This window comes from Chinchilla lanigera, unplaced genomic scaffold, assembly GCF_000276665.1.
Source record: "Chinchilla lanigera isolate Chin_1 unplaced genomic scaffold, ChiLan1.0 scaffold00005, whole genome shotgun sequence".
Classification (NCBI taxonomy): Eukaryota; Metazoa; Chordata; class Mammalia; order Rodentia; family Chinchillidae; genus Chinchilla; species Chinchilla lanigera.
The window spans coordinates 14,684,196-14,709,064 of NW_004955406.1; the positions used below are offsets into that span (position 1 = coordinate 14,684,196).

At 38.9% G+C, this 24,869-nt stretch overlaps 1 protein-coding gene across 4 annotated transcripts in view; it reads left to right on the plus strand.

Moving 5' to 3' along the window:
- Positions 1–24,869, plus strand: part of Rabgap1l (RAB GTPase activating protein 1-like) — a 598,504-nt gene that overhangs the window by 467,647 nt on the left and 105,988 nt on the right. For all 4 annotated transcript variants that reach the window (XM_005374884.2, XM_005374886.2, XM_005374887.2 and 1 more), the window contains one exon: positions 614–742. In XM_005374884.2, the coding sequence (XP_005374941.1) occupies positions 614–742 (129 nt within the window). The remainder of the gene's footprint in view (positions 1–613; positions 743–24,869) is intronic.

Below are 24,869 nucleotides of genomic sequence, written 5' to 3' on the forward strand. Positions count from 1 at the left end.
GGGTTTTGGTTTTTCTCCGGTACCAGGAACCGAACTCACGACCTTCCGCTTGCCAGGCAGGTGCTTTTGCCGCTGAGCTAAATCCCCAGCCCCCTCAATTTTTTTTCAAATTTATTTTTTGGCCTTGTCTTTGTCTTAGAGCTGTAACTTCGTAAACTTTGATAGAATTCACCGTTATAATTTTCAGGTAATACCAATTAAATATCAGTTTACTAATTAAATTGCTTCTAGGATTTTTCTGATTTATTTCAACTTATAGCACTATCTTTTTGGAGCTCTTTGTTCATTTGTTTGTTAGTTTAAGACAGAGGCTTGTTATGTAGTCCAGAGTTCAGGCTAGCCTTGAACTTGCTATATAGCCCAGGCTAGCCTCCAACTTGTGATCCTCCTGCCTCAGCCCCCACAGTGCTGGGAATACAGGGGTGAGTTACCAGGCACAGCTTGTATCTTCTAAATATTAGAAATACTATGTCTTCTAAAATTCTTTGGCACTGATTTGATCTTAATATATTCAAGAATATAAAAGTATATTCAAGAAAATACAAATTCCTTTAGAAAGGTATTTTCCTGAATGCAGGCTAAAAGGTAATAATGATTTTTGATTATTTTGCAGACCTCCAAGGAAGATCTTCTGCAAGCTGATTTTGAAGGTGCTTTGAAGTTCTTCAGAGTTCAGCTTCCAAAGAGATACAGAGCAGAGGAAAATGCAAGAAGACTGATGGAGCAGGCTTGCAACATCAAAGTAAGACACATGAATTTGTATATGAGAAAGGTGTAATTTGAGCGGAGTATGGTACCAAATTGTGTGACTCCTTTTATATATGTTGCAGGGTTGTAACAATGTTTAAACTAACAATCTTGTATAAACTAGTCTCTTCTAGAATGTTTTTTTTTTTTTTGTCAGAGTAGTGAATACATACTTGTTATATCTTCTAGTAGGATTTACAGTAAAAATGGACAGGTTCAGATCATAACAATAGGAAGTCAAATATTTTATCTTATAGGTAGGGCTCTAGAAAGGGCTGCTGTGGTAGTGGTTTCCATGGCAGCAGACTTAGTGCAAAGCAAGAAAAGCCTGTTTAAGCAGTGGTTTCATTTATCTGAACAATTCAGAAAGTTTGGGTCTTGATTCCTATCCCATACCTGCCAAATGTCTGTCGATATACTGGTCTATGTCACATGTCTGATAAAAACTAAATAAATCTTACTATTTAATTTTAAACTGAAAGCTATGTGGGAAATTTTAGTATTACGGCGAGAGAGCACACTTTTCAAACAACAGAAGACAAGTGGGCATGGTGATGCATGCCTGTAATCTCAGCATTTGGGAGGCTGAGGCAGGAGGATTGCTGCAAGTTTGAGGCCAGCCTGGGGCTACATAGTGAGTTCAAGACCAGCATAAACTACATAGTGAGATTCAGTCTAAAAAACAACAAAAAAGCAAATAAACAAGAAAGTAGCTGAAACCAATTTACTAATATTAATTCTTAGATCTCTGGAATATACTAGGGGATCTTGGAATCTAACCATGACACAAATACAAGTTCATGTCCTAAACAGATGGACAAACAAGTCTTATGGACCTTATATTTCTTGCAGAAAAAAAGACAATGAAACAATTAGAAATAATAATGTATTTAATAATAAAAAGGCGATAATAGTTGTAAAAAAAGAAGAAAATGGGAAAGAGCAAAGATTGGATTGTGGTGGAATGAAAGGTTGTGATTGTTATTAGATAGGATGGACCTTGTGGAGAATGTGACTGAGTCCCGCGGTTATTCATGCAAACATCTGGGCTAGGCTTGCTTACTGCTGGATTTGAGGGAGAAGGCTAATGTAGCTGGAATAAAGTGAGTTAAATCAGAGTAGTAGGAAAGGAAGTTAGAGCACTTACAAGGAACCAGAAATGGTGGCTGTTTGTGATGATTTAGGCTCTTCTTTGAAGTGGAGAGCCTTGTGGGATTTTGAATGGAAGAGTTCTTTTAAATACAGTCCTCACTGTGCAGCTTTTTCTAGTGTAATACTTCTGTTTTCAATTTTAACCTGTTTTAAGGTAAATTACAAATATTAGCATAACTCCATGCTGAAAGTAAGCAGAAAAAAAAAGTCAAATGAACCCTATGTTCAGAAAGATTACTTTCCAAGTATGACAGGAAAGGCAGGCTCTGAAGTCTTCATCTTGAATAAGCCCTTTAAAGCCTTTCAGACCTATTATTATATTTGGCTGGGCCAAGGTCTAACCCTAAGCCATTTTGTAAGTTTATTGCGGTGGACTTGCTGCCTGTGTTTGAATTTTGTAGGAGGTTAAGTTTGAAAGTAGGCTTCAGCCACTGGTTGTTCCAAAAACACCAGAGAGGCTTCAACTAAGCAAAACTCAGAAAACATGTTGGCCCATCAGACTTGACTTTAGTCACTTGGTTGCTTAATCAAGACCTAAGTGAGGGCCAGAGTCTAAGTGCCTGCCTGGTGAGTGCAAGGTCCTGAGTTTGATTCTGGTACAAAAACAACAATAAGACCTAAGTGAAAGATGCTAATGTGCCTAATCTAAGCAGCCTGCATTGTTCAGGAAGTCAGCTTTTGATTGAATATCATTATTCAGTTTTCATCTTTAGTTAAAAATTCTATTACAGAGCTTCTCAAATTTAGATTTTGGCTTTAAAGATTCTGAATCGCTAGGTATGTGAATTTCTTCGTATGAACATATGAATATTTTATTTTTTTCTGGTAAGACAACATATAAGCTTCCATTTCCTGAAAGGGAATTCAGTGACTCCAAAAGGCTGGCCTCTATACTGTGGGGCAATCTTAAAATTGTCAAGCAAACTAAACATTAAAAGAATATTGGGGCCAGGTGTGGTGGCACACGCCTGTAATCCCAGCACTTGGGAGGCTGAGGCAGGAGGATCATTGGGAGTTCAAGATCAGCCTGAGCTATGAAGTGAGCCCAAGTCCAGCCTGAACTGCATAGCAAGACCCTGTCTGAAAAAAAAAAAAAATCACATAAAAGAATATTGGAAGTTATAAATGGGACACTTGTACACACTCAAGTGCATATATACATAACCTTTATAATTCTTGATCTGATTGCCATTTTTCTACAAATTTTGTATTCTGTATATTTTAGTTAATCATCCTTCTCCCTTCCTGTACTCACTCTATATATCATTTATATTTAAGTTGGATTTATAAAATTACCAGTCTTATTTGTCAAAAACTATCAGTTTTTAGATGTTGTGTATTATTTAATTCAGTTATTTACTTCCTTAAAATTCAAACAGTGCTATGTAGATAGATGGTGAAATACTAAAAATTTGAATCTTTCAGAGATACTGAATTCATCTAGCTGACATTGCTCTGATCAAAATTCAAAGATGAAATAAAATAATGAAATGTCTATAGTTTAGAGCTGTGATGGCAAACCTTTTAGAGGTTTTGATAGCAAACAGCGTGCTGCGGCATACATGCCTTAGATTCACCAGCGCTGGTTTAGAGTATTATATGCCTTGGTTTTATAACCATGTGAACCTTTCCTGGGAATTACTTTCCAAAACTGGAAAGCAGGTCTATTTTGGAATATCGCAGATGCCACACTTACAATGGACTTTACTGGTGAAAAGTTTATAAGCACAGTCCTCAAAATATTCTGTTGATAGATCTTCATAATAGAATGTTTTAAAATGTAAATTACCCTATTTAATTTGTACTTTATTAGTAACATAACTTGAGCAAATTTAAAACTGCAGAGCATAACATTTGTTTAAACTTAAACATTTGCTTAAGGAAGATCATTTATTGAGTTCCTGTTTTGTTCCAAGAACTCTGCAGAGGAGATAAGGGCGGAGATGAGGCCTGAAGGGTTATTTAGAGTGAGTACAGGAAGGGAGAAGGATGATCCATGTAGGAAATATGCGGAAACTCATAGGGAACAAAATGCAGAGCAATCCAAGCCTTCTATGTAGGTTGGAGATTAGGGAGTGCAGAGCAAGAGGGGTAAGGAGGTAGACAGGTTAGAGAGGTAAGCAGCAAGCAGCCGTGCAGAGCTGTGTGATCAGTGGTAGGCATTTGGATTTCATCCTGCCGTGCGGGATTGGGGGCACTGAGAGGCTTTGAGTAGGAGCCAAAAGCGATCACATTTATGTTTTAGGAAGGTCATTCTGCTGCTGTGTGGACAGTGGACTGGAAGATATACAGTGAGATAGTAATGACAGACCGTTTCAGGCACGGAGCTGTAATCTAGGTGAGGAATGATCAGAATATTTGTTAAGGGTTGGAGAGAGATGGATGAGAAGCATTCAAGAGATAGAATCAACAGATCTTGGTGATTACGAGATGGAATGAATCAGTGATAACGTTCAGCATTCTACTTAGAGAGTTTGGCAGTCATCACACTGAGAAAGGAAATGAACAAAGAAGAACAAATTACTGGATAGAATGAGTTACATTTGGGATATGTTAAGTTTATGGTACATATCCACACACTCCTATAATAGCCACTATGCAGATGGATATCACATAAGATCTAGGTTAAATGCAGACATTTGGAAGTGGTCAGCATTGAAGCCGTGAGAGTGGGTGAACTCTCACAGAGGAGTACTGAAGAGAGAAGAGTTATGGATAGACATATTAACATACATTAGATGGGCTGAGTCTAAGCTGTAAGACTAAGAGGCCCAAAAGAGTATAAAACATGAATACTAAGGGAAAGGTATTCGTTTTCAAGAAGAAAGGAGATGTTTGCAAGGCACTGGAAAAAACAAACCCAAAAGAAGTGAAGGAGGAAAAGAAAGAAGAGGTACAATGCCATTGGTGCCTGGAAGCCATGTAAGGGACTAAGGAGTGGAGAGTGGTTACTGTGCAGAAGTTAATGGTCAGAGTCCTTCATGGTCTTAGTGACAGCGTTTTCAGTGACGTAATGAAATATAAGAGGGGCTGGGGTTTTAGCTCAGCGGCACAGCGCTCGCCTGGCAAGCACAAGGTCGTGAGTTTGATTCCCGGTACCCGAAAACAAACCAAAAAAAAAATGAAGTATAAGAGCCAGTGATTAAATGAACAAATAGGAGGTGAATAAATGGAGCCATAAAAATGAGGTGATTTTTCTAAAAGATTAGCAGGAGGAGAGCATGGATAATGGGAGAGAAAGCCAGCAAGCTAGATAGTAAATGAGAGGGGGGAAGAAAAGAAGCAGGGAGAGAGGAGGGCATGAGGTTAAGATGGATTTCTAGAGGATGGAAAGGATGTCTTAAGATGCTTAAATAATTAGTATTTCTTCATTGAGCACTTATTTACTCTATGCCAGGCACTGTGCTAGATCCAGAGAATACAAAGTTGAACAAAAGCAGATGTGCTGTCTGAGCTCAAAATCTGTAATGCTGTCAGCAAGACGTTAATGAGGCAATCACGAGAATAAATGGTATTTACAGTGACATAAATATTCAGAAGAGATACCGGGATAGATGAGAGCAAACAGCAAAGGAACTGATTTTGACTCAGTCGTGTTTGGGAAAGCCTTGTTGAACTGAGATGATGAGGCATTCCAGACTGAGGGAGCTGCACTGCAAACCTGTGAGAAAGGAGAGAGCGCAGTAAGTTTTATAACTAGGACCAGGCCAGTGTGACTGGACAGTGATGAGGGTGGATGTCCATGGTCCAGACTGTTCTGATCTGTCGGTAGGAAGAAAAGACTCACGCAAAGAAAAACCGTAAAGACTGAAGAAATACACAATAGAGAGACGTCTGAGGAGGTGAGCTTTGTCTCAGAAGAATGATCTTTTTGGGCCGGGGATGTAGCTCAGTGGCACAGTGCCTGCCTAGCAAGCACGAGGTCCCGAGCTCAATTCCCGGCACCAAAAAAAAAAAAAAAGAATTATCTTTCTTCCATTATAGCAGGAGAAACTAAGCAGAGATGTATGGGGTAGAGTTGAATATGTAGTTTCAGGAGGTGGAAATTGACAGTATTCCATTTGAAGTTTCGTTATTTCTGTTAATAAGCAGTATGGAGAATGAAGGAAATGTAGTAGAGAGAGAAGGTTGAAAGGCATGGTGGCACACGCCTATAATCCCAGCACTCGGGAGGCTGAGGCAGGAGGATCGTTGTGAGTTCGAGACTGGCCTGGGCTATAAAGTGAACTGAAGGCTAGCCTGAACTGCATAGGGAGACCCTGTCTCAAAAAAGACTAAAAAAAAAAAAAAAAAAAAACCAAAACAAACCCCAAAAAACATGGAGAAGCATTTGTATTAAACAAAAGACTGGAAAAACACAAAGGAATAGTTGAGCTATATTGTTGGAGACCATGAATTTGTCTGCAAAAATCTGCAGTGTTTTGTGTGTCTCTCTGGAAATATGCAGCAGTACCAATGTATATGGTGGGGGAAAAGCAGAGTTATTTTAACCAGATTTTGGGTTTGCCAGCAGGAGGCAAAGGAATGGGACTAGGGCAGTGATGTGCTGGTAAACTGTATCTTATATAGGGGATTCCAGGAAGAAGAGAGGAGACCTCTCCACCACTTGGTAGCTTTTACCTGTTTCCATGATGTAAATATTCCCGAAGTGGCCAATTTTAAGCTACCAATGACTTGACAACCACATCACATCATTTCTTTGCCTTTTTTTGTGGGGGGGCGGGTACAGGGAAATCAAACGCAGGACCTCCCGCCGGATCACATAGTTTCTGACTGTTAACGGTCACTTTTCCTGAGCTGCTGGGTCCAGTGTAGCTCAGTGTAAGGGAGATGTTGAGTGGTGGGTAATGGAGTCTGGTAGGAAAGAAAGCAAAAGCAGATTGGGACTGAGCGACTACAAGTGGGGGAGAGGAACAGAGTTGTTGAACTCCTTGAACAGGAAAAACGGTGGAGGAGGAGAGTCGGTGACTGGCTTGCAAGTTACCCAAGAGAAACACATCTGTTCTTCAAAAATTCTTTGTTTTTGGTTTATTTTTTGGTACCGGGAATGAAACTCATGACCTTGCACTTGCCAGGCAGGCAGGCGCTCGTGCTGCTGAGCTATATCCCAAGCCCAAAAATTCTTGAAGATAGTTTTCTGCCACTAGAAGGCAATACTGTGCCCCAAATTTTCAGTCATTAGTGCAGGTTCATTGCTGGCCCCAAAACCATGCTAGTCACTTTTTTGGCATTCTTGGTCACCTCCTGTGATCTTCTCTTTGTCCCAACATTTACACCACTTTAATTACTTTAATTACGCTGCCACTTTAATTACCTGACCAAAGCTTCTCCATGCCCTGTAGAAGGGGAATGAGCAAAGATGGCGCAGGCAGTGAGCAGGGGGAGTGAGGAGGGCCCCTAGTGGCTAAACATAGAATCCTAAACTGGCATCTTCCTACTCTGCTCCAAAGGTAGCTATCAATGACAAGATGTTGCCATAGTAGCTACTTACCTCAGAAATTCTAAGCTGTCCTCCAGCTCAGTTACCTATGTACGGTGCTGGACAATCTCCCACACTCCAAGAATGGACAAATACAATTTGGTATTACTCTTCCCAAGTCATAGTTTTAATAAAATCATGGTGAATTCCTTTTTCTACAATTTAATATTTTCCCCTCTAAGACCTTCATCCAAATTTGTAATTATGGAGGTGAATTTATTTGAAAACAACTTGCATTCTAAAGCAAAACTGTAAAGTTCATTTCATATTTAAAGCAACTTACCTCTAATTTCATCACGCAGCTTGCTGCTTATTGCTAGCAGTCAGTTGTTGTCTGTGAGCAAGAATCTACTCTCCCAAACGGAAGTGAAACCACTCAGAAGCTTTTGTTAACTCTGTGGGTCTAAAATGTGCCCCCTTAAGTTCCTCTTTGAAAATACTCACTTTTAATTAAACTGTGTTGCTATTCCTTTCTTATAAAGGTCTCTATACATTATCATGCTTAAAATACTTGTTTTAAACTATAATCATTTGATGGAGAAATGTTTATTACATTGTAGGGCATAGAGATATAATCATTACTAACAAGTGATAATGAAGATTTGCCTCCCCTCTTTGAGGCTTCTGTTAGCATTCATAATCCTCATTGCATTCAGATTTGGGCCATTGTTTTGTTTTTTCCCAACAAGCAAGGAACATGTAAATGTTGAATGTACTCTGAACAGTTGATAGCAGGTGGAGAAGCAGGATATAGCTTCCGATGCCCAGGTGTTAGGCCCCTTCCACGTGTAGGAAATTCAGCTTTGATGCTGCTCCTAACCAGCTGGAGTGGATGTTTCCTTTACTTGCTTCTGCCATTTTATTTCTACCTGTAGAACTATTCTGACCATCATTTTCTGCTAGTTCATTAAAAAGAAACCCATATAGACATTTTAAATAAACTTGATGGGTGAACTGGGTATTATATCATGAACTACTCTGTATTGAGCTATTAAACTTTCCTTCCCCAAAGGAAAATAAGTGGATACAAAAACTGATTTTGATAGATATCTCTTTTATTAGAAAAGGAATTAGTAAACAATAAGAGTAAAGTTTTATGACTTTATATATACATTCCAAAATTGGTACTCTATGCTCTCTGTGTTTAACTAACAAGAAGAAGAAAAGGAATAACGGAATTATTGGTCTTACCAAGTAGTTTCTCACTCTTCAAAAACTTGAAATACTCTTTTTTCTTCTTCACCTAATTCACTCCTAGAAGTCTTCTAAAGACTTAGTAAGATTAATGATTATACTCTTAAATGGGAGTTTTCATATTTCAAATACCTTTCTGATATTATTTTACCTAATTGTCAAAATTTGTGCTTATCAGTGTTGGAGAATAAAGTTAGAACTTGTCTTCAACGTTGGAAGCAGCCATAAATATTTTTTTCCACAACTATTTGCAATAAGATCTGCATTTTCTTGATTTTGTGTTTATTTTACTATTAAAATTTATATTGAGATTATATTTTACTTGTACTTTTAGTTTGTGTTTGAAATCTGATTTAGACAAGAAAATAATGTTCTTCTGTGCCCTTGTTGCTGACTACTGCAAATAATTTAATTTTGTTATTTTAGTAGAATAAAAATAAATTTAAATGCCTTAGGTGTTTAGAACAGGTTAGGTTAAAAAGACTGGGCTGTTAGATTCTGAGACGTAGTAAAGATGCTCCTCAACATAGGATGAAGTTACCTCCTAATAAACCATGGTGACCTGAAAATGTCATGACGTCACAAATGTGTTTCACACACCCAGCCTACAGACCGTCAGAGCCTAGTAGCACGGCATGCTACAGAGTGGGCTGCTTACCCCTCGACTGTGTAGGTGACTAGAAGCTGCACTGCGATGGTCTAACACATATCACCAGCCCAGGGAAAGGTTGAAGTTCAAAATTTGAGCTCAGGGAAAGGTTGAAATTCAAAACTTGAAGTACGGTTACTACTGAATATGCATTGCTTTAACACCATGAGAACCCTGAAAAATTCTTTAACCACACTAAGTTAAGGACTGTCTGTATTCCAAACTTCACCACTGTTTCAGATACCAGTGTATCTACCCTGGGCTATAAAGTATAATTGTATTATACTTACTCAGTTCTTCCTCATATTCTCATTTCCTCAACACTTGGATCCATTTGGCTGGCAAATAATTGAATCTACTTCATATTTTGCAGAAGCTATTTGTTCTATTGTGCCCTCCTCATTTCCCCTGCTGTAAAATTTTGTTCATTTAAAAATGGTGGAAACATCGTATAAATGATCATAGCAACTCAAAAAAACATAGCGAACAATTTCAAATGTTGCTCATGTATCTCCAATTGCTGTTTGTCAGGCTTTCTGGAATGCCACTTAAAAGCAAACAGCTGAGGGAAAAATTGTATTTCTTGCTGTAGTTACGGTTGTGATTAAATGGGCAGTATTTTTCCTTGACAAATCCTCTGGCTTGGGGCCTTTCAGTCCCCACATCTGTGGAAGGAGGCGGGCATTACCCTTATCCGGAACTTCTAGCCTTTTGCCTTTTCTCTTTTCTTTGCTTCACATGCCCGCTACCCAAATTACTGTACGTAGTTCAAGTAGTCTTTTTCAAATACTTGCTTATTTTTTTGTTTGTTTTGATTGTTGTAATGTGAAGCAAGCTTGGCAGGTGAACCCCACTAAGGGGTGGTGCAGTTTAGGGAAAGGAAGCAAAGGGTAGCTTAGGGAGCTAAGGGAAGCTTCCATTATTTAATTTGTCCCAGGGTCAACTCATTTGTTTTTTGACTCATGTTTCGGAGGTACTGTATTAGCCTCTGTTACCCCTTACCTTTAGCCCATGGTATTTTTTACTGGCTCTTGCTATTTTTATCCTGCAAAGTTTAAGCTAAAGTTTTTCCACAAAGTTGTTTCCTAAAGAGGCAGTACTTTCATTTCTGTTTCTCATGTCTGCTACCAGTTTCACGTCTGCATTAATATCCTAGGACTGCCATGACAAGATACCACACAGACTGAGAAACTTGAACAGAATTATTCTATTCTATTCTATTCTATTCTATTCTATTCTATTCTATTCTATTCTATTCTATTCTATTCTATTCATTTTTTGAGACAGGGTCTCCCTGGCCTTGCAGTTTTGCCTGGCTTTGAACTCACCTTGTAGCCCAGACTGGCCTCACAGTCTACTGACCCTTCGGCCTCATCCTCCTAAGTGCTGAGATTACAGGCATGCGCCACTGAATCCAGTTTACCAAACATTTATTTTCTAAGAGTTTTGAAGACTATGTGTCAAGGGTTGGCAGAGTTGGTTTCTTCTGAGGCTTCTCTCCTTGGCTTACACATTCTTGTGTCCCTGCATGGACATCTGTGTCTCTGTGCCCTACTCACTTTTTAAGAGAACACAAATCATACTAGATTAGGGCCCAGCCTACTGACTATTTTATTTTAATTTGCTGTTTAAAGGCTTCATCTTCAATGAGTTCTATTTTAGATAGGACTTCAACATAAGAGTTTGGGAAAGAATATAACCCAGCCAGTAACCTTGTTCTTTTCATGGTGAACTGAGGGCAGATTTCGTCTGTTTCTCTTCAAATATTCTCTTCTTCTGGACATGAAGCTTGCTTAGCTGCTCTGTGCTATACCTCCAACATCTGATAACAGGTGGCAATTGCCTATTTTGGTCAGCATACGCAGTTTTCCTGTTTTTTCCTAAACTGTTATATTATCTAAAAGATCCCTTTCATATTCTTTTTTTGACATTGATCAGTCGAAAATATGGCAGAACCAAATGAACGTTTTCCACTGATAACCAACTGAACTGCTCAGTGGCTTGCTTTAGGCAGATCTTGCCTCCTTGGCTAATGTTCCCAAGTATTCTAGATGGATTGAGCCTGAAAACCGATCCAGAGACACCCTTCCTCACAGAACTGGTGATGCATCAGGTGAACTAAGCACTGTGAGCGTGTTGCAAGATCACAAACCCAGCTCAGACTCTCTTCAGCAGCGCCGTCCGTGACCACTATGTCGGTCACATCCGTGTGCTGGTAGCCGCACACGCACTGCCCCTCCCTGCCTCCCTCCTGGTGTCTGTGTGTTCCTGCCTCTTGCTGCCATACCTCCCACCTAAGGTTTCTTTGGCAGCTTGATACACCCACATATTTTCTCCTTATGATACTGTACAACTTGCCATTTCTGCTCGAAGACACCACGTTGTTTAACATTAGCTTTGTGATGAAAGCATAGCAATTATGTCTTGCTTCTTTGCAAGCCTGGCATGTTTATTGTACAGTCATCACAGTGCCACCATGAAGTAAGTGTTCCCATTGACCCAGTTTTATAGCTCAGAAAACAGCCACAGGGTGTGTGAGTCCCTAACAAAGGCTACTTGACTGGTACACGGCAGAGCCAAATGTTGAATCCAGGTCGTGCATTCCAGAGAAGCTTTGGCACCTCCCTTACACTCACTGTTTTTATATTACTCTGGCACTATACTGCTTAGTTTTAGGGAGTAATCAAAATTTTAAAGTTGCCTAATATCACCAATATTTACTAATCACTTATAGGACTTAAATTACTCTGGTGCAAGATGATCATATTAAATTGCATTCATTTATTCATTTATTTAGTAAGTACAGTATTTAGCTTTTATTATGTTCTGGTGTCACTGTGATTACTGTAGTAGACGAGGTATCAGTATAAACTCTAGGCAAAATCATTGAAATATATTTTTATATGTGTGGCTTAGTTAATAGGAAAAAAATTTTTTTCTTGAAATGGTCTTGCTGTGAAGTTCAGGCTAAGCTCACTATGTAGCCCTGACTGGTGACCAACTCACAGCAATCCTCCTGCCTCAGCCTCCTCAGTTAATGGGATTATAGGCATGCAACACCACACCAAGCCAGTTAATAGGAAAATCTTTGTAAGCCATAAATTATGAGAAAACCTGAATCCTGAGATATAAGTGAATTCTAAACCTGTGTTTTATTCTCTGCACACTTGCTGATCCCTGGTGACCTAGTCTTTGGATTTAATAGAAAAAAGACAAAGTCCAGATCTCTAAAGCACTTCTCTAAAACTCAAAAACAAAAACAAAAACAAAGTCATTTCTCTGTTAATGGAGAGCTGTATACTACTTCTTCCTGAAAGGGTATAGTTGGGATTGTTGTCTGTCTTGATCTTTGTGCTTGAGTCAGTAGGAGTCATGTATAGTCAGTTACTTTTTAAATTTTTAAATACATAGTTCATGGTAAAAGGAGAAATATATAAACCCTCTAAACAGAAAATACTATTCTTCAAGACCTATAATCAGAAAAGCATTTGGCCTTTTTCAGTGAACTAAACAGGCCGGAACAGACCGGGTAAAAGAAGTGCTAGAAAAGAGGCTGACAGTGAAGCCAGGGGCAGGGTTCTTAAAAGGCCTGAAAGGCTTTGGTGAGGATTTTAAATTTTACCCTAAGTGCAGTGCAACCCTTTTGAAGGACTTTTGAAAGATTACCTGATTTCTGTGAGAGATAACTGATTGGGAGAGTATAAAATAGAGAGCCACTGGAAAGGTAGAAATCGAGAGAACATTGTAGCAGGATTCCAGGGGAGAGTTGGATTTGGCTTTGCATAGGGAAAAGTGGAAGGAAGGAATGGATTCAGGATACATTTTAAAAATGAAGTACAGCTAACCTGCCCATGAACTGGGTGGGTGGCTTGAGAGTGAGTGAAATATAAAAGGGTTATTCCCAAGCACCTGCCTGGAAGAACTGATGTACAGAGATCTGAGCTGATGGAGTTAGGATGAGATAGAGGAGGATCAAGAGTTCACTTGCAGAAATGTTAAATTGAGCTAGGTGTGGTGATGCTCACCTATAGTCTCAGCACTGGAGAGGCTGAGGCAGGAGGATCACCATGAGTTCAAGGCCAACCTGAACTGCATAGTGAGACCCTGTTAAAAAAAAGAGAGAGAAAAGAAATGTTAAGTTGGACAAGTAAGAAATGCAAATGTGGATAGACCCACTACCTGACACACTGGAACTAAAGAAGTTTTAAAACATTTTCATGTATTGAGCGCATAGTTGAATAAGTCAATATGTAATAATAAGGGACATTTATCTTTTTATAGGTAACTCAATTTATAGTCAGTTTCACTGGGAAGCAAATTTTTCACTTAGTGGAATTTCATTCTAGTGATCACATTATTTATTTAAATTCATCACATTTCTAAGATAGAAGATCTGAGTATAAATTTGCAGGTAAAAGTATAACATTCTGAGAAAAGAATTCTAAGAAAAGCATGGTGGCAGGGACTGGCTAAGTGCTCGCTGAGCCTGTTGCGCCACTCTCTTGCTTACTCACTTGCTCCCTTTCTGTTTGGTGGAGCTGGGGGTTGAGTTCCTCATTGCCAAGGCCTCACTCAGGCTGAGCCCTGAGCTCGAATGCAGAGCTTCACCTCTGTGCCTCTGGTCTTCTTCTTGCTGACACAGTTGACGACATTTTCCAGCCTCCTTGCACTTAGTTATGTGTAGTTAGGCATCGTTATGTGACTCTTGGCAGAGAAATCGAAAATAAAAGAGATATGCATTTCTTCCTTGGGTCTTTAAAAAAAAAAAGAAAAGCTCTTCTATAGCTTCCATGTGCTCTGTCTACCCCTTGTACCAGCTGAATATGGGTACCCAAAGTGACCTTGAAAACTACATGTTGAAGATGGCAGAATTTCTATGAATTGGAATTTCTAAATGACTGCTTAGTTGAGAATCCCCAAAACCTCCTCTCCTGTCAATTGAACTTTGCATGAACAAAATATAAACTTTTATTGTTTCAGGTCATAAAGATTTTATGATTTAACTGTCTCAGTAGCTTTATCACAGTAAAAGATGTTAGGTAGGCCTGGTGTGGTGGTACCTGCCTGAAATCCTTGTACTCTGGAAGGCTGAGGTAGAAGGATCACAAATTTGATCCCAGCCTGGAAAATTTAGAGACTTAGCAACATTGTGTCTCGAAAAAATTAAAAAGTCTGGGGATGTAGTTCAGTGTGAAGGCCCTGGGTTCGATCCCTAGTAACACACACATACACACACACACACACACACACACACACGTGTGCAAACACACAACGCTTTTTTTCAAGATAATATCAAGAATATAATTCTATCCCATTTGTTTCATTTATCTTTGTTTTGGTATTTTGCATTGTGAAGGATTGAACCCAAGACCTTCACACTAAGCTCTATTCCTGACCTTTTTAATTTTTTATTTTGAGACAGGGTCTCATTAAATCAGTACATTGTCCAGGCTGGGCTCAAACTTGCAATCCTTCTGCTCAGGCTCCCAGAGTGCTGGGATGACAAAGGAGGATGGTACTACCCGTGGTGCCTCCCGCTCTCTCTCTGTGAATGTGCATTTGCTGTCATACATGAACGTTCGATATGATTAGGATATTAGGAAACCTGTGCAGAGAGGAGGGAAGTAGAGGTTCTTGAGGTATCAGAGAAGTCTGGATGGATGTAATTGCTTCCTGTCCTGCATAGACAATAACTCTCACACTCTTCTGTCTGACCCAGGGGTTCATCTCAAAGATACCCTTAAAGCAACTTCCCACCTGCTGATAGCATCCTCATTGCAAAGCAAAGAGTTGATGACAACTTGACCACCTATCTCTTCTTGCTTATTTTAACATTTTTTAGTAATCAGATTCACACCCTGGGATACAAAGTCATGATAAATCAAAATGGAAAAATATCTTTCTTCCTTTATACATCAGTCCTTTAGTCACCAGTCTTTTATGGTAAACACTTTGTGAGAGAAATGAAAAACTTGTCAAAAGAAACATTGGAAGGGTGGCACACATCTGCAATCCCAGCACTTGGGAGGCTGAGGCAGGAAGATCACTCTGAGTTTGAGGCTAGTCTGGGCTACATAGTGAACTCAAGGCCATCCTGAACTATACAGCCAGACCCTGTCTTAAAAACAAAAAAAAAAATTGGAAGGAGAACACCTCCTCCCAAATCTCTGGCTAATGGATTAGCTAGTCAGACATGCTCTTACATTTTTTTTCTAATTGCTGTCCATCTTTTGCATGTGAGACCTGCGTGGCTCCTTATCTTGAGGGAAGGTGTGAGGTAAATTGATTTCTACATGTTGAATACCCAGGTGATTCCTAGCAAACTGATACATTAAATGCTCTGCAACTCCCTTCATGAAAACCAAATGAATGCTGCAAAGCCCTGTGCTATATATCTGACTAGAAGAGTGTTCCTTGTAGAGTACTTTGCCGGACTCCTCCTTATAGAAGATTTCCTTGTGCCACTCAGCAATGTAGCTATAAGGTGCAAATCATTATCTGCTAAGTAAAAGTATTTTTATGAAAAATTTCTCATTAGTAACCTTTTGTTACAAAGGATCTTATTTCAAATTTAGATCCTTTTTGTTTGATGACTGTTTCTTCAATTTGGGTGCTCTTAAACTATATTATTCTTAGGATTGGCAGAGTTTATAATTATATAAGAATGATCTCATAAAGAGGGACAGGTGGGCTTTTGCCCTCATAGGCACTTGTTATTAGTAGTACATATTTGCTACACATAATGATTATATTCATTAAGGTGAAATCGGTTCATGTACATAGTCTATCTTAATTCTTTCTACTTCCCGTATCCTCTCTCATCTCTAGATTCCCTTCCCATTTGCAAAAGATCTCTCTGTTTCCTGTTATCTTTTATTTTGTCTTTAAATTATTTATACTTCAAGTTTCTCATATAAGAGAAACCATGTGATGTGTAAGCTCCCACAGGCACTTTTTTTTTTTTTTTTTTTTTGGTTTTTCGGTTTTTCTCCGGTACTGGGAACCGAACTCACGACCTTGCGCTTGCCAGGCAGGCGCTTTGCCGCTGAGCTAAGTCCCCAGCCCCTCCCACAGGCACTTTGAAAGAATATATTCTGGCCCTGTGGAGAATTGCCTGCCCTTCTATCCCAGTGTAATATGGCTAGGCTTGGGCAAACAGGTGCAGTACCAAGTAAAGCACTGGCTCAGCTCCGGTGAGTTTACAGCTGTGCCCTGATTGAGATATTTAAGCAACCAGAGATCTTACTCTGAGGCTAGTGTACTTCTGCTCTAGAATGATGCTATTATTGGCTTCTGAGAATTCTTTTTCTCGTTCTATGACATGATAGTAAAACCTCTTTCCATGGGGATTGTGATGAGAAAATCTACATTCACTTCTAAGTTGTCATAAGTGAAATTATAGTAAAAGCTTTTGTCTGTATAGTTTGAGGTAGCAGAAATGTGATTATAACTAAGCTCTAATTTCTTCTAGGTACCCTAGTAACTAAGGAAAACTAAGTAGTGGATGAGGTCGGCCAAACCTATGAGTATCTGTGTATCCACAGCCCCTTGCTAAGGGGTCTTCACCATAGCCCTTGCTGAGGACATCAGCTCTGGGTAGACACATGCAGGTGCCCGTATTTTATCTTGCTTGACTTCACCATGTTGACCATATCTTGGAAGAACACTTAACCTAAAGCTGTTGAGTTAGCCCATCAGCAGACCTATGCAAGTGCCTTATGTAACTGGTGATGGTGACATAGTGGACTGATCAAACATTCTCTTAGAAAATTTTAAATTTGAGGTAGAGAGAACAATTTGGTAGAAATAGAAATCAAATACTTAGCCAGAAAAAAGACAGGCAAAGATGACATGACTCAGGGAAGCCATGAATAGGGAGCCAACTCATGAAATTTTTTGAAAGTGTGTGTTGGCAGGGAGTGGGGGTGTGTACAAAGATTTTAACTGATGTACATAGGGGAAGAGGATCGTCAATAAATTATTGCTGTTAACTAAATAAGGAACTCCCAGGTCTTTACTTAGCCTGCCTAATCGTGGACAATTTAGTATTCTCCATCTGTGTTCTGTACTGCTTGTGAGGGCTGGGTAAGCTGCTTTCTTTTATTTCTTTTCCGTGAACCACATGAGGCTTAGCCACCAGTATTCTTGTGATCCTGATTTTCCTGTGAAACCTTACAGTGATTGCTTCCAGTTACCACCCCTGACATACACACAAGCACACACACATACTTGACCTGACTTGAGTGAATCTCTGTTCTTTGGAGCCAAAGTTCTCATTCACACAGGTACTCTGAGTTCAGCTTTTATTATTTTCGCTCTGTAACTGAGACAAAGAATGATAAACAACAGAAAAGTTTGTTCCCATCCGAGAAGATACAGACTTTGAAGAGAAACAGTCTATCTTTCTGTCTGTCTGTCCGTCTATCTCATTATAGACATATATAGGCCACTTTGCAGGCCTAAGAAATGCTAATTCACAGCACCTAGTTCATAAGAGGTTAATTGGGCAAAAAATAAGGAAAAGAAAACCTAAATAAAAATGATGAAGTAAGCATTTGATATCTGTCAAAATTTGTATCAGTGAAAACTAAGAATAGACCTTTTTATTTCTTTCTTTAGTAGATATTTGTCACACATGTTGCTCATGTCCACCATGGGGAATTTGTACCTGTACATGGTACATCTCAATTCTTTTTTCCCATTTCCCTCCCCTCTTCTACCCTTCTGCTTCCATTTGTAAAAGTTCTCTTTCCAGTTTTTCCTTCCATTCTCTTTTTTCCCTTTTCCTTCCTTTCCTTCACCTCCTGCTCCCTGTTTCCTTTCCCATTTGAACATTTTCTTCCTACTTCCCAATATCTATCCTCCTTCGTGCTCCTTATTTACCCTTTGGTTTCTTACACAAGAGAAACCATGCAATACTTAATAGAATTTTTTATTTCTTTTCTATATTAATGTTTTTATTACTACATGTTTGCAGTGTACAGAGATTATATTCATTGTGGGAATTTGGTATGAGAATAGACCTTTTTTAAGACAGGCAAAATGAATTCATATATCATGTTGCTCTCACTGAGATAGAACTCTGGAGAGAAAATAATAGAGAAAATTCTTTTCACATTTCTACTTAAATAATCATTAGTTCAAATCAAATTAGTTCTAGGAAGAAAGCATGCTAAAAACAGTACATACCAGAACTAATGGGATAGAGTTAAACTGCAGAAGCACCTATCTTATGAAGCAAAGGAAATAACTAAATTCTGCATGTAACTCAGAAGGTTAAGAGTGATCATAAACCTAAAAAAGAAAGGAAGAAAAAGTTTATAAATTACATAAAACAAAATGATCAGACTCATAAATAAAAGAGCTAATTTTTTTAAAAAAGGAAATTAAGCCAGGTGTTGTGGTGTATGCCTGCAATCCCAACACTGGGGAGGCTGAGGCAGGAGGATTACCTTGAGTTCAATCCCAGCTTCGGCTACTTAGTGAGTCCTCGCTATATAGCCTGAACTACACAGCGAGACCCTGTCTCCCCTCAAAAAAAAGCAAGTTAAATTGATACGTCTATATCAACTTATAAAATGAAAAGGTAGGGAAGAGAGCATAGACTCAAAAATAATGGAGAAACATTAGAAATACAGAAGAATAAGAAAAATATACAAATGTGTGGTTAAATCCTGCACAAATTAATTTGCAAATATGGAAGAAATGGATAATTTTCTAGGAAAGCCGATACAATCAATACTAATCTCAGACAGTTAGGCAATCTATCGCACAATAACTTCCTCCTACACATCTCCAGTAAAGCCTAAGGCCTGGGTAATTTAACAGGGGACTTTTACCAAACCTTTTAAGAATAGATAGATCTATTTCTCCCAAATATATAAGCTTTACTAAGTATGACGATATCAGGAAGGACATGAAAGAAACCATTATTAGCTGCAGTTTCCAGGGAATGGCAGAACTGAGGCTGAAGAATTATATTAAAAAGAAATTTTGACATTCAGAAGGTTGAAGCAGGCAGATTATGAATTCAAGGCCAGCCTGAACTGCATAGGCAAGTGATACTCTGTTTAAAAAACAAAACGAGGAGCTGGGCATGTAGTTCACATATGTTTCCCAGTATGATAGGCAGCCGAGGCTGGAGGATTGAGAGTTTGAGCTCAGCCTGGACAGCTTAGCAACTTAGCAAGATCCCATCTCAAAATAAAATAAAATAAAACAAAATGAAAATAAAAATAAAAAAGGGCAGGGGTTGTAGCTTATTGTGAAGACCCTGATTTAATCCCCAGTACCACAAAAGGAAAAAAAGAGATTCAACCCTGGATGATCAGAGTGGGTCTGATCAAATCACGTGAGCCTTAAAAGCAGAGCATTTTGCTTGAATGGTGGCAGAAGGGGAAGCTGAAGGGAAGTATGCGAAGATGTGAAGGGTCACTGTGTAATTACTGGCTCTGAACATGGAGGGGGCGGGATCACATGAGAAAACAGGCAGGTGGCCTGAGGGCGGCTGCCTGCTGGCTGCTAGTGAGGAAACTGGCCGCGCTCCTGTGACCTCTAGGAGCCAGCTTCTGCCAGCAGCCTGAGAGCGCTCGCTCGACAGTGGATTCTTCCCCGGAGCCTTCAGGTCAGAGCCCCGCCAGCAGGCTTCTTCATTCTGGTCTTCTGCTACCCTAACCAGATACCAGTTGTGACCATGAGTACTGCTGACCTGCAGAGTTGTGAGACAAGGATGTTGTTATTTTCAGCCACTAAATCTATGGCTAATGATTATACACACCAACAGAAAACTGGTAAAGCAAAATGACACTTTTTTTAAAAATTGGTACATGTTCATATTACATGTGTTACATTGCTTATGGTGAATTGGTACATGGTACCAATACCTTAATTCTTTTTTTGTCCCCTTGGCCTTCCTTCCATCCTCATTCCCTCCATCTGTTGGTCCCCTTCTCTTTTGCAAAGGGCCTCTCTCTCTATTTCCTATTATCTTTTATTTTGATCTTTATGTATTTTAGGTTTTCATATAAGAGCAACATACAAAGCTTGTATGTCTAGTTTATTTCACTTAATAATGGTCTAATAATAATGGTTATGGTCTCAGGTTGCATCCAGTTTCCTACAGATCATTCAAGTTTATACTTCATGGCAGAATAGTACTCTATTATGTATACATACCACATTTTCTTTATCCATTCATCTGTTGATGGATATGCAGAGTGCTTCAAAGGCTTAGCTGTCATGAGCTGTGCTGCTGTAAACATGGATATGCACATATCAACGTAGTTGACTGTCTTTAACTCTTTTGGGAAGATGCCTAGAAGGGAAATAGTTGAGTCAAGTGGAATTTTTAAGTTTACATTTTTGAGGAAGCTCTATACTGATTTCCATAATGCTTGTACTAGTTTATATTCCTACCAAATATATAGAAGGATTCCTTTTTCCCTCTAGCCTCACCAACTTCGTTCTTATTTAATTTTTTGATGATAGGGATTCTTTTTGGAGTAAGGTAGAATCTCAGTATTGTTTTAATTTGCATTTCTTTAATGGCCAAAGATGGTGAACACTTTTTCAAGTATTTATTGGCTATTTGTACTGCTGAGAAATGTCTCTTAATTTCAGTTGCCCATATTTTGATTGGGTCTTTAATTTGAGGGACTGTCTAATTTCTTTGAGTTCTTTATATATTCTAGATATTAGTTCTGTGTCCAAGGAATAGCTGGTAGTTTTTTTTTCCTATTATGTAGGCTGTCTCTTCACTCTGTTGGCTGTTTCCTTTGCTGTGCAGAAACCTTTTAATTTGGCACTATCTCATTTGTTGATTCTTGGTACCATTTCTTGTGCAATTGAGGTTCTGTTCTGAAAGTCCTTGCGTATGCCTATTTCTTCAAAAGTTTTACCTTCCAGGAGATTGTTTCTGTTTTAATAGCTAGACCTTTGATCCAGTTGATTTTAGTTTGTACATGGTGAGAGATATGGGTCTAGCTTTAATCTTGTGCATGTGAATACGCAGTTTTCCCAGTACCAGTTGTTGAAGAGGGTATCTTTTCTTCCAGTATATATTTTTGTCAAAGATCTGGAGTTGTTTCTGCATCCTCTATTTTGTTCCATTGATCCATAAGTCTTTTTTCCGCCCAAGACCATGCTGTTTTTATCACTAGTATAATTTGAAGTCTGGGATTGTAATGCCTTCTGCTTTGCTCTTGTTGACCATGATTGCTTTAGCTATTCTTGGGCTCTTCTGGTTCCATATAAATTTTAGGATTGTTTTCTCTAGTTCTGTGAGGAATGCTATTGATGTGTTCAATGGAATTGCATTACATCTGTGTATCAGTTTTAGAGGTATGGCCATTTTGACTATTTTGTTTTACCTATCCAGGAATAGGAAATATCTTTCCATTTTATGATGTCCTGTTTGATCTCCTTTTTCAGAGTACTGTAGTTTTCATTGTAGAGGTCTTTCACTTCCTTGCTTATGTTAATTCCTAAGTATTTAATTTTTCTTGATGCTATTGTGAAAGGTAATGTTTCCCTAATTTCTTTCTTAGTAGTTTATTATTGGTGTACAGAAACTATTGATTCTCGTGTGTTGAGTTTGTATTCTGTTGTGCTACTGAATTTGGTTATTAATTCTAGGAGTCTTTTCATGGAATTTTTTGTGTTTTCTATGTAGAGAATGATGTCATCTACAAATAACAGTAATTTGGTGTCTTCGTTCTGTGTACATGTTCCTTATTTCTTTCTCTTGCTTGATTGCACTGGCTAATGTCTCGAGAACTGTATTGAATAAGAATGGTAATATTGGATATCCTTGTCTTGTTCCTGAGTTTAGAGGGAAGGCTTTCAGCTTTTCCTCATTTAATGTGATATTGGCCATTGTTTTGTCATAAATGGCTTTTATCAGATTGGCATAAGGTCTTCCTATGCCTATTCTTTTCAGGGTTTTTGTCATGAAAAAATGTTAGATTTTGTCAAAGGCTTTTCCTGCATGTATTGAAATGATCATGTAGTTTTTGTCCTTGCATCTACTGATGTGCTACATTATATTTATTGATTTGCATTTATTGAACCACCCCTGCATCTCTACAGTGGAACTTACTTTGCTACATTCTGTTTGCCAGTATCTTGTTGAAGATTTTTGAATGTATGTTCATTAAAGAGATTGGTCTGTACTTCTCTTTTTTGATTGGATCTTTATATGCTTTAAGAATCAGGGTAATACTAGCTTCCAGGAATGACTCTGGGAGAACTCCTTCCCTTTCCTTTTTTTTTGTGTGTGGCGGGGTGGCTTTTTGAGACAGGGTGTTGCTATGTAGTTCAGGCCAGCCTTAAACTCATAGTGATCCTCCTACCTCAGCCTCCCAAGTGCTGGGATTACAGACATGCACCACCATGCCCAGCTCAGGGTTTTAAAAAATATCTTCTTGGTTCAGTTTTGGTAATTCGTGTGTATTTGGGAATCTATCCATTTTTTCTGAATTTTCCAATTTATTGGAGTACAGATTCTCAAAGTAATAATAATCTTCTGGATTTTGGGAGTGTCCATTGTGAATTTGCCTTTTTCATTTCTAATTGCAGTTATTTGAGTATTTTCTTTTTTGAAAGATTGGCTAAAAGCTTGTCAATCTTTTTTTATTCTTTCAAATAATCAATTTGTTGAATCATTAATTTTCTTATTTTATTTTAGTCTCAATTTCATTTATTTCTGCTCTGGTCTTTATAATTTCCTTTCTGTACTATCTTTGAAGTTAGATTGTCCTTGTTTTAGGACCTTGAGGCATGCCATTAGGTTATTTATTAGGGCTCTGTTTTTCTGATGTGGGCATTCACTGCTATAAAGTTCCCTATTAGAACTGCTTTCTTTGTGTCCCATAGGTTTTTAAAACCTCTATGTGCATGGGTCTTTATATGCTTAGAGCTGGAGGCCAGATTTCCTCCAGTCTGGGTGTGGTAGATAATGACAAAACTCCAGGGACTAGGAATAGGGCCCCATGTCAAGGCGCTGCATCATTCCAGTTAGTGCTGTATATTTGCTGTCTTCTCCAGTTGTGTAAATTCCAGTTTTATTATCTGTTGAAGTGAACGAATTTTTCATACATGCCTGTTCCTCTCCCCACTTCAGATTGTGGTCCTGAAAGGTGTTATGAGGTATTTCTGTTTTAATCAATCTTTCGTTTTCAATGAGGTTGTTAAATTTCCTCCCCTTTGGATATCTTAGGAATTTACTGGTCTTTCTAAACATTATTGTAGCCACGCGTGGTGACGCGTACCTGTAATCCTAGCACTCAGAAGGCTGAGGCCAGAGGATCGTTTGCTACAAAGTGAGCTCAAGGCCAGCCTGAACTGCATAGCGAGACCTTGTCTCTCAAAAAGACAAAAATAAATAAATAAATAAATAAATAAATAAATAAATAAATAAATATTGTTGTGTTTGTGTGGCCTAGATTTTAAATTTTCATTAGAGATTTAGGTGTGGTGATGTGCCTGTAATCCAAGCTATGCGGGAGGCTGAGGCAGGAGGATCACAAATTTGAAGCCAACCTGAGCAATTTAGCAAGACCTTGTTTCAAAAAATTAACTAGACAGAGGCTGGGGATTTAGCTCAGTGGCAAAAGCGCCTGCCTGGCAAGCGCAAGGTCATGAGTTCGGTTCCCGGTACCGGAGAAAAACCAAAAAACCAAAAAACAAAAACAAAAAAAATTAACTACACAAATAGATAGATAAAAAACTGGGGATGAAGTTCAATAGAGCACTCCTAGCCTCAGTGTCCAGTAATGCAAAGAAAAAAGAAACTGACATGAAATTTTAGAGCATGCATAACATGATAAGAGTGCTACTTGAAAGAGCAAGCTGGTTGTTTGAAGACCAGTGATCTTTCACTGAGCTTTGTCTTCTGTATAAGCTGTATGCAGATACTGGTATAAAATAAATATGAATGTGGTGACTCATTCCGAGTTAGGTATAACTCAGACATGAGCCACGTGAGGTGAACTCCTGCAAGCCACACTCCCAAGTCTCAGATCAAAAGCCAGGGCTGCTTCTAAAGCCCAAGCCTGGCTGTTTTCAAAGACAACTCTTTTTTCCTTCAGCCATGGTGAAGAAAAGGGAGAGGTGGTACGATCACCCTGATGTTGTGCTTGATGCACTGCTGGCTTTGGGACTGTCCTCTAGCCTGTTTATCTTCTGAATACTGCTCCTAGGCTAAATTAAAGACAGTTAGCCGCCCCCAGCACAGATGTGTCAGGGGTGGGCTGAACAGTGATGTACAGTCTCAAAAGGTAAAGTGTGGGAAAGACATTGTGAAGCACAGTGAATGGCATACTGTGGGCTGCCTGCAGGGAATCCCACCTCCACTCACCATAGCTTGCTTTCTCTACTGTGGGCCTCTGCAGCGTTGGGGCAGATAGAGGTAGTATAATAAGCTTATTGCAGATTCTCAGCAGTTAAATATAAGCATCTCTGCTTTGTCATTGTAATAACATTGAGCTCATGCTTTTGTTTCAACTTTTTGTTGATTGATTTCATGAGTAAATTGGTTGGCAGGATAGCAAATAATATACTTCCAGAGAGCAGATGACACACTCATTTTACATATGTGTAGGGGGCAAAGAATGCCACAGAAGCGTGTCCTTATTCTTTTTTTTTTTTTTT